Raw genomic sequence first — 10,888 nt, 5'->3', positions numbered from 1 at the left:
CGATTGGCTAATTATGGCATTCCCATAAAAATACATATTTCAGACGGATCACTTTTTACATGGAAATTAGAAATAAGTTTAAAATAGTATTAAAGCTTTGGCTGAAAATTACGCAATACATTGCCCCCTTTATATATTTATTATCGATAACATATACTAATAAATAACAGAAACGATAAGATTCATTCAACGGTTACAAAATATACGGAAAAGCAAACAGGAGGGATAAAATTAACTTCACACTTCGCCTAAACATCTCATAGACACCCCTAAGAGGACCGGAGCTACCCCATCCCTCTCTCGCTGGCGCCACCCTCCGTCACTCCCGTTCCAACCCGAACGCGACAGTTTACCTCGGCCCGCGGACGAAATCGCCTCGTTTCCTCAAAACAACGAGCAAACTGACAATTACACGTAATTATTATTGCTCCCATAATCCGCCGGAGACGCGAATGTCCGTCATTAATTAAAGCTTTTTAAGTTCGCGCGCTTTTATTTTAAATCAATAACAAGGAGGTATTAGCGAGTATTTTTTTGAATTTCGAATTATTCGATCTAAAAAAATAGGTATAAACGTTTTGTTATTAAAAATCGAAGAAAACAAATCTAATGTGGTTAAATCGTGCTGAAGCTTATTATTAGGGTTTATTGGAAGTGTTAATATAAAATGATATACAAAATCAAAAATTAAAAACAAGAAGAATGGAGCAAGAGACAAGGAGCGACTCCCCAATAGATTCAAACCGCCAGGAACAAAATTCAAAAACTTCGTTTTTAATCGAAGACATTTTATATAGAGGTCAGAGTCGCAGTTTTAAACAGCCAATTCCAGACACGAGAAGGTTTGATTACGATAGGCCTGAACCGAAAGCCTTTTTCCCTGTACCGGGAGAGGTGAGACCGCATGTGCCGGGTAGGGAGGGGTCATATTTGCACGTGGCTATGGGAGCTTTAGGCGCATACCTACACACGCCGAATACCTACAAATCTGTTGAGACTCCTTATTTTCTATCACAAGGTAAGAAATAATACAGAGCTTTTCCTTTAAAATTAAACTTTATAAATCCGAAAACTGTTCATCACTATTGTAAATTTTTATTTTACTTCAACCAATCTACATGTCATAAGTCATAAACATATGAGTCCGTCTCTAACGGCAGTTATATATATTAATAACGTCATATATAGATAGGTGAACATGTGTAATATATTTTACTGTAAAAGAAATTCAGAAATAAAATTTTTATTACAATTACATAAAGCAATGCATTTAATTAAGTATCCAGATAAAGATCACAACAGTAGAGCATACGTAGACATTACAAAAGCTTTTTTAGAAAGTGCTATTAAGAAAATTTCAAGAATTAATGTTAAAATTAAGTTATATTGAAGACTAATACTTGTTTTCAAAATATAATAAGAGACAAAGAAGAAGCATTCTAATTTTTAAAAAAATACTACATTATTTTTCTATTTCGTTTTACTTTCCCGTCGTTTTTGGTTTTAGTATCTCTCTTGCTGTGAAAATATAGTTTTAAAATCGAGAACTTTATTTAAAAATGACTTTATTTTTAACAATAGCGCTTTACATGTTTACGAGTTTTTGAAACTTATTTTAGATATATCTCTGTATATTCTTTTGTTATTGAAAAGAGAAACTAATACAGCAGTAGATAAAAATGATTTTATGAAGTATTTTTGATGTAAATAAAGTATATATCCTCACATGTAACCTCCTTTGTTGCGGCCGGAACGTTCTAGTGGAAAAACGCTCACAAAAACGCTTTTAAAATTATTATTTAATCTAGAAATAATATAGTTTTCTTAATTGATTTGCCTTTCAATAAACAGTTATAGCAAAATAAACTAGTAACACGGTTAAAAACTTTTATTGTCTCATTAGAACACAATTTATCGTCATGTCATCATAGCCTATAGACGCCCACTGCAAGGAAAAGGCGGCCCCAAAAGAACGCCACACTGACCGATCTTGCACTGCCCGCATCTAGCGCCTACAATTCGCGAATAAAATTAATAATATATTAAATAACCTAAAAGGAAATAAAAATTGATAATACTTACGGATTGAACCTGTAGCCCATATTACATAGCTGGTACACATGTTATATACTTTGTGTATCATCGTTATTATCATTAATGCAGCCGTAGTACGTTCGCAGTTGGACTTAGACCTTCTGCGTGGATATAATAAGACGGGTTATAAGCCACCATCCAGGGTCTTCCGATGAACTTCTTATTGTTCAGCCGTTGGACGTCTATTGCAGAGCATAGACCTTCCCAAAAGATCTTCACGATGACCGGTACTACGCTGCCCACATCCTTCAACTTCCCTTGACCTTGAATAAGTCCTCGGTCTACCTAGTGGGGAGCCTAACCGCGCCGCGTCTACCAACTCGTTAACAGCGCGCAGCAAAAATCGAATATAGCCTACCAGCACGTGGTCTTCATTCTTGCTTCGCTCACTGTCAATTCAGATGAGCAATTTTTCGAACCAAAATCTAAACAAGGCTACCTGTCTGCATTGCGGATGGATGTCCTACGCCGCACTTGCCAATCCGTGGTTTAGGCTCCAGAATATTAAAGCCTCGGCGGCTAAATGTTTTGCTTGCTATACAACATATTCGCAATGTTTGAATAGTGTATCAAAAATGACACAATGTTTTTTTAGTAAGAAAAGGACCAATATATAATAGCTACTTCCGCCATGCAGTAATAGTCGTGCAATAAAGTATAATAAATAAAGCTTTGTTGCACGACTACTGCGGCATGGCGGAATTAGCTATATGTTGGTCCTTTTCTTACTTAGGATGGACTTCCGCAAAATAACGCCTGAATCCAGTTATCGCAAATTTTGGGATACTTATAAATTACACTGTGAAATATTTTAAGTACTCTGTGACAACGTTGTGGCACCTCAGAATAATAAAAAAAATTAACCATAGCTACGTAAATTCTACTTGTAATCTCTCTGTACACTTGTTTGTTTTCTAAATAAAATAAATAAATGTGGTGTGCACATTGCCACTTCAAATTGCCTGCCTGCTATGTCTATATTACTTTCAATTATCTACGGATTTCCACATCTTTAAGAGAAATCTCGAGCGTAGCCCTTTCCATGGCTCGTAGAGGGACTGTGAGTTTGCCTATAAGACTACAAAGACCACGTTTCGATGCTTTAAAATATCACCTGTAAAACACATTGCTTGTATATTTTATATAGTATAATACGTACACTTAGTGTATCATTTTATAAAATTATAGTGTGTCCAATTAATAGACAGTTCTATCAACTCCACTAATTATAAATTATTGCAAAGATATTTAATGGAATCAGGTGTCACCTTGCGGAAGTCCATCCTAAGTAAGAAAAAGACCAATATTTAGCCACTTCCGCAAATGCAGTAGTAGTCGTGCAACAAAGTGCACCGCCCGCCAGCCCGCTGATAAATGCGTATGCGGCAAACAATGCGAATCACACAACTGCCACCGCCAAATAACTCAACACGTGTTTCACTCCTTCACGGGGTATCTTCAGGAGTTATGTTACACAGATTAGTGCCAAACACAGAGTCAAACCTCTGCGCGAAGTGGCTAAATATTGGTCCTTTTCTTACTTATTGCAAAGATATTTTTCCAAAGGTATTTGAAATATTTTTAAGCTTCTCCGTTTCTCTGCAGTCACTATTTGGAGTCATTGTAGCAAAAGGTCAGGATCAATATTCAATGACTCCGTTTTTAGTAGGAGACATTCTTCATTAACTCTAAATTATCCAATCTCAGAGTCATGAAGATTTTATTATAAAAGTAAACTGCAACAGCTTCGAGCAGTAATAACTGATAATTTATTACTACCAATCGAAATCAACATTGTAAAGTCACAAAACGTCTTTTGTCCACCGTTCTTCCAAAAATAAGCCTCTCTCATAGAATTGCAACAGAGTTGGTTGAAATCTACCTGTATTCAGCATTTTTAATAACTTTAACAAGATCGACTGTCAGTCAGAAGACGCGTTTGCCGTTCCGTGGTCTCTACCCCAGAAACTTAAAACCCCATTTGTTCTCTGCGCTATGTGACCTGTTTACTAGCACTTCAACATGTCACTAGGCTTTTTATGATTTACGGATCTCCTCATTCCTGATAAGTAAAAGACATCACTACAGTGTCATATTAAAATAGTAAACAGTTGCTACTCCGGCCCTTACTGGCGCCCCTGTATCGGAATGATAAGCGGATAATATCGAAGAGTAACAGCCCATGCCGAGGTCCTCTTGCGGGGGCCCTTAAATGATGTCATTCCATGGAGCGATCACCGAAGCAATCTAAGAGCTTGTCGGCCTTCTAATCTAGTAAAATAATAATATTAGCTTTTTAAAAGGAGGTAGGCTAGACGCACTCTGTGCCCTACCATCTCACGCCCGAAGAACATGCAAATGCCATTTGTTTAGCAGTAAGAGTCAATTAAATAAAACAGTTGCGTGAGCACTTACCACTACAATATATAACATTAACTTCTGTTATGATCAACGGAGTTTTTGGCCAGCTTTTATTAACAGATCATCCGGCCTTCCGAGCCGGTGGTAGCTTAACTTATAATGTTAGAATAATCGACGTTTTAAAAGCAACAGTAAATACCTGTTTGAATAGATATATTTTGATTTTGGAAATAGTAAAATGTCTGTCAGGTGTCAAAAAGCGTAACTGTATTTCTGACCATAAATACATGCAAGGTTTTTATGATAAACTCTTATAACTCTTTAGTCTAAGTTGACCTTGTATGGGTTCCCAGTTAACACGTTCACTGCGGGCCCAATTTTGAAGAACTTTCAGCTAGTGCGGCTGAGGTTGAATCAGCCTCAAGCTGAACTTCCTAGTAGTGCGGTTGAGGCCTTTTCTGCCTCATGTTTCAATCATTTTTTTTACAATATTGAGTCAATGCTTCGCAGACATAAAGAAAGCTATATTTGTCTTTGTCATATCTCATACGGTTGAGTGTAAACAGCCGTCGCACTAGAGAGAAAACACGAGTTTTACGCGCCGCACCAGTGCAAAGTCTACCATGAGGTTGAATCGGCCTCAAGCCGCAGTGAACGTGTTAAGAATGTGGTTTGAAATAGTTTACCAATTTTTGAATAAATTAATCCCGCAGGAGTGCCGTACCATGCGCTGTTCACGCCGTCGGAGTTGTCTCTATCCGCTCTCAAGCACTGCCGTCGGAGGAAGGCAAGGACGGTTTTCTCTGACCCACAGCTAACAGGTAAGAGCTATTTTGTTAATTGCTATATTAACGCTAATAGCAAAGCTTATTTTAATATTTAATTATATTTTATAGTTACCTAATGTGTATATTTTTTACAAAATCCTTGAATTAGTCTTTTATTACGTACGTACACATTACTTAGAGATACATTATTACTAAGATATTTTTGAATTCTTAATTTTTGATTAATTACGGTGTAACACCTTTTAGGAATTCTATTGTAATGACACGTCTATTTCTAACAGTCATATTTTATCTGTTGAATAATTTAACAATTCTTACCTTTTTTATGTAGTGCATTAAAAGCTGTTATTTCTCCATAGTATGTTTATTTAATAAAAATAAAACAAAGATCTTATTAGAGGTTCTACGTCTTTAGATGTGTTGCATTTGATTACGAACGCCCTCTTGGCTTTGTAAAGATAAAGAATATAAAACAGTGACAAAAGAAAATAGTTAATTGTTAAGTGATATTGTTACCTGCTTTATAATATTACCACTGTTAATTTTGTAATAGAGAATATATGAATCGTATTGTAAGTTACGACCAACGCGGATTAGTAGCCCAGACCTTTATTAAGTTATAGGATTACCCTGATTTGATGATGTTTTGAAGGCGATAAGTAATTCACGTTAATTAATGAATACAGATACAAATATAGACACACATAGATACACATATATACACATATAGAGGATCGATCTCGTGATACAAGATCGTTAGCCACCATTCACAACCTTTAACTCCAACACGCTTTAATTATGAAAGCAATAACACCATATGATTATTACCTAACGCTCTATACCGTTCAGGCCTAGAAAAACGCTTCGAATCGCAGCGGTATTTGTCGACCCCCGAACGCGTAGAGCTGGCCGGAGCACTGAACTTGTCCGAAACGCAAGTGAAGACCTGGTTCCAGAACCGGCGCATGAAGCACAAGAAGCAGATGAGAAAACAACAACAACAGAGAGGTTTGTAACGGATAAATAATGTGTAGAAACAATTGTACAAATTTTAAGTACATGGACTTGTATGTATATAACATTATTGTTTTTTTTCTGGCTGATCACCTCATTTTGAATTTCTATGATAGATGGTCATGTCCTCTTTCAAGTATCAAATTTCATTTCGTCTGAATTAATGTAATTATAACAACATTACAAGTTATTATTTGGAATAAAGTTCATCCTAGAAGAAATTATAATAATTTATTACTTCATCCGCATTATTATATTAATATAGCTGTCTACCACATGCTTCGCGTGGTCCGCAATGATTTTGCACCATCGCTTGCAGTTTTCAGCTGCTTGTTCTTTTCAGTCTAGTGTCCTCATGGTCCTTTCAGTCCGTCTTTTCAGTTCAGTGTAGTGTGGTGTACATATAATATCTTAAGCGTAATTAATAGATTATTTACCTAAAATCATCTTAGCTTCCGATGGAAAGTTTTTCTAGATTTCCTTCGCGAAAATTCAAACCACACACCATTCTTAAAATACGCGCTTTACTTTCCTAATGATACAACGTTTATACCACAAACTGATATAAACGCAGCCAGAAATACATCACGCCTTCCTCACGCGAACGAACGCGAGACGCCATCACTTACCAGATAGGTCTTCTATAAATATATATAGCGCTTCTGGAGATTTTTTCGCAACTTTTTCGGCACCAACGCTTTCCGATATGGCAGTAATGTTACCCAGGCAATTGCGGTTAATCAAGTCAAGGTTCGGTCATCTTCAGCGATCTTGAGTCGGATTGCTGAAGATCTGCTGATTGCTGATCTGCCCCCACCGAACTCACGGCATCCAGAAATACTAATAAGTTAAAAGTAACCTTATGTCAAACAAAAATTCACCAAGGTTCTTAAATTTTTAGCAACCATTCGAAATGCGACGGTTGTTATTTTTATTTTCGCCAAAATACACATAATACACTAGAGACTTGTTAATATTTTAATGATCATCATAAATTTCCAGTTTTTAATTAATGTTAAAACGAAATTTGCTGGTTATATATTAAATTACGTATTTATCAAGGAATTCATTATCTAAACGAAATCACTAAAGCTATTTTTAATAACGATTCTTAAACGAATAGTTCCTTTAAACTCGAGATAAGTTCGCGCACAAGGGATCGCATAGTTGCGCGGACAAGAAAGCCAAGTTTCGCACAATTAAATTACAAGTTTCCGGAAGTTTGCAGCTTTGGTACAATTATTAGTTGCAAGTTGTTAAGACTTCGATCGCTGTATACAAGTGTCGGTTTGAAGTTTGAAGTATTCGGAAACATTGCCGCTTTGCTCTGTTTATCTCAAATCATAATACACAATATCCGACGTTATTTTCTTAGTGACACATACATCCTCATCCATAGCGCTGAAAAAAATTTTTTTTCCGTCAAATAAATAATATTTATCTTAAGAAACATACAATTCTAATAAGTGACTATCATTAACTTGTCGGAAAGGTGCCGTATCATCAAGTGCAGGTATAAATATGTACTCTCCTAAATATGTACTTAATTATAGTTATTCCACTTCAACATTGTCATCATTTCAACCGTCGAACGACCAGCTTGACTTAGGTCGCCCCCACAGATTTCTAATAGGATAGGTTGAAAGCCTGCTTTCAGCGTGTTCCGGCAATCTTAACAAAGTCGTTCGTCCATTTTGTGAGTCAACATTTTATTTGTTCTGCGCGCTATATGGCTTGCACACTGCCACACTCAACTTGCCTTCTCTAGCTATGTCGGCTACCTTCGTCCGTCAACAGATCTTTTCATTACTGACTCAAACTCGTAACTCTGTATCAATACGAATTAAACACGTCTGCAAGGTGAACAGATGACCATATTAAGGTCTTTGGAAAAAGCTAAATGGAGACCGCTTTCAACCCCTCTTATTGTATATTTATAGGCGGGGCCTATACGTACCAACCGTGTACTTCCTACTGCTAGAATAACGATAAAGATAAATTCAGCTCCTCTCGTCACTCCTTTAAAAATAAGATAGTGAGATAGTCTTCGGCATAAAAGTTAATAAGTACCAGAAGCAATTTGAGGTTCCGTAGGATATACTTATATATACTTATCATATCATTTCGCCTAAACGCTCAGCAGTGAATGAGACGTTAGTCATTCATGCGATGTTCAATTCGAGGCTATAGAACGGTTCTAAAACAAAGAAATGATAATATAATTAAAATACATCTATCGTCTTTATCATGTCAACCGCCACGAAGACCGGTCTTGCACTGTTATCGGTCTACCTAGTGGGATGTATCTAAGCCGCATCTACCAACTTGTGGATGCAATTCGACAACGTTTCCTTGATGTGGTCTGCTCACTCCCACCTCAAACAAGCAGAAGAACCAAGAAAACTGACGTATCTCTAACTCATCTGTACAAAAAAGTAAATCACTACTACAATACATAACCTATTATTGTACTTAATCTATGTTAAAATTAAAAAAGGTTATAAAGGTATCCATTATCCTAAATACGCATCTCCGTATGAATCCTGGTATCAATAAAACAGGTATAATTCGGTCATCATCATTTCATCTGCAGGGCGTTCATTGCAGAAGCTCCCACCATAGGTTTCCGATGAGAACGGATTTGATAAGATAATAATCAAGATATTTTAAAATCGCTTACGAATAACGTAATTATAATCTATTACTATCTATATTTAAAGCGGATCAACCAGATCAGTTTACCAATAAGGTTTGCATCGAACAAGCAAGCTGTGTATAATTCTATATTCAACGAAATATATGAGTGATTTATGATGTATCTAAAATACTATAAAAACATTTTTTTATTTGAAACTTATAACTTTCATGTAATGTATGTTTCACTGTTTTAATTTAATTTGAACGAAATAATTAATACTAAATATCTGACAGCCCTATTTCCATATAATTGACAGCAGCAAACCTCAAAGACGGGGAAATTGAATTTTGAATCGCCGCTTTCGCGCCACAACTCAAGACGTTGCGCTTAATTTGATTTTGTCGACAAGATGGCGGACATCTTCGTTCCTATGGCAACGGACGTCTTGAAATTATAACCGAGCTAAATTCAACTTTAACGGCTTTGTTTAAGAACTTATTTCGAAAAATATTAAATCTCCTTTGAGTGGTAAAAGTGGGGTGAGGTATGGACGCCGCGCCGTGCAAGGGGAAGAATGTCTTTGCCTAGCTTAAAAGATTTTCCATTAATACATAGCAGTATTGACCGTTAGAAGGGAGTAGTTTATTTAGGATATACACATTTGCGTTATTATGAAAGGGATACTTAAAATTATAGTGGTTATGTTCTAATTGCTTATAAATATTATGAAGGAAAATTTTTGCCTTTTGTATTCTATAATATCATATTTCCATCATCGTATTTCCATCACAGGGGCCGCAGCTGTGGACTTCACCACAAAACATCACGCGCAATCCGGAGATAGTCGGAAGGTAAATTCTTCTTATAGTACGATTTTCATTCTGCATAAAGATAATATTTTGAGCCAAAAAAACGATTACACTCCTCAAAGATCAAGCTGTGGTAAGAACATATGATCACCATGTTCCTTTTCAGTCAATAATTACTAAAGAGATGAAGATGCGTTTACATGAGGGCAAATTGTCAGTGTACATCCGCTAGCACGGTGCAGACGCGTTATTTTTGCCATTATATTAATTTGTGTAATCTACGGCAGTGGAAAGGCCAGATAGCGCGGAGAACAGAAGGTCGGGACCTTAAGCTTCTTAAGAGGAGACTACGGACCTCCAGGCGCATTGCAAGACGTCCACCCTCAAAGTGGTTGTTAAAATCATAGGAAGATGCTGGAGGCAGGTCGCTATGAACTGGCTCAATTGAAAACCAATGGGGGAGGCATACTTACAGCATAGGATGTTCTTCGGCTGATATAATGATATCCATGACTATGAACCAGAAGTCAATGCTTTGTATCACAGAAATAATAAATGATTTTCAACTCTATAAAGTTAGTAAATACGTTTTGACAACTTTTTGATTCCTATATAAAAATATTGTTACGTGCGCACTAGTAAAAAAAATCGTGTAAATGCCTCTTAAATTACAATTGTTAACGCATACTATGATCTATTCTTAAACTTGCAAATAAAAGAATATTATTTGAGTAGTTAAGGGCTATTATATTGCAGTCCGAGTCAGGCTTTTTAAATGTAATAAATAGATGTTCTTTTTACAGACAGATGATTCTAGAATATCGACAACGCAAACTTCGGATTCAGAAACCGAGCACAGCGACAGCGATATCGACATCGTCGGTGAAACTAACTACGCCCAACACTACGGCGGAACGTAAAATTAAAAATATAGCATTGTAGACTATTTTCACTTCACTTATAAATTAGCTGTAAATAATTTAAAAACTTGTCAAAGTCATGTTGTTTAAAATTACAATAAAAAAAAAGTAGTCATGTTTAATTAGTTAAATTAAGAATTATTGTTTCATTGTATTTAATAAATGGAAGAATTTTCTTTGTAATTTGTAGGTAAAAGTCTAAATTAAGATATGTATTATAAATAATAAATAAACACTTTTAAATATGAAGCTAGTTACCAAAAT

The 10,888-nt window shown here is 36.0% G+C and overlaps 1 protein-coding gene across 1 annotated transcript; it reads left to right on the top strand.

The window, feature by feature from the left end:
* The first annotated feature begins 702 nt into the window (after positions 1 to 702).
* LOC137923120 (brain-specific homeobox protein homolog) lies at positions 703 to 10,624 on the top strand. Its single transcript, XM_068766283.1, has 5 exons — positions 703 to 1,018; positions 5,169 to 5,276; positions 6,093 to 6,251; positions 9,688 to 9,746; positions 10,508 to 10,624. Exons 1-5 carry the CDS (start codon positions 703 to 705, stop codon positions 10,622 to 10,624), a joined length of 759 nt encoding a protein of 252 aa, XP_068622384.1.
* Positions 10,625 to 10,888: the final 264 nt, after the last annotated feature.

The sequence above is a fragment of the Battus philenor genome, unplaced genomic scaffold (genome assembly GCF_028537555.1).
Source record: "Battus philenor isolate CCGP_79_NKW_IND1 unplaced genomic scaffold, ilBatPhil1.0.hap1 SCAF_20, whole genome shotgun sequence".
Taxonomy (NCBI): Eukaryota; Metazoa; Arthropoda; class Insecta; order Lepidoptera; family Papilionidae; genus Battus; species Battus philenor.
This window is presented reverse-complemented; position numbering and strand designations above follow the sequence as displayed.

Bases quoted from the DNA above. Each gene is read 5' to 3' on its own strand.
- LOC137923120 (XM_068766283.1), top strand. From the start codon at position 703: ATGGAGCAAGAGACAAGGAGCGACTCCCCAATAGATTCAAACCGCCAG. The intron at 1,019-5,168 runs GTAAGAAATAAT...TTAATCCCGCAG, and splicing joins TCCTTATTTTCTATCACAAG to GAGTGCCGTACCATGCGCTG. The intron at 6,252-9,687 runs GTTTGTAACGGA...TTTCCATCACAG, and splicing joins AAAACAACAACAACAGAGAG to GGGCCGCAGCTGTGGACTTC.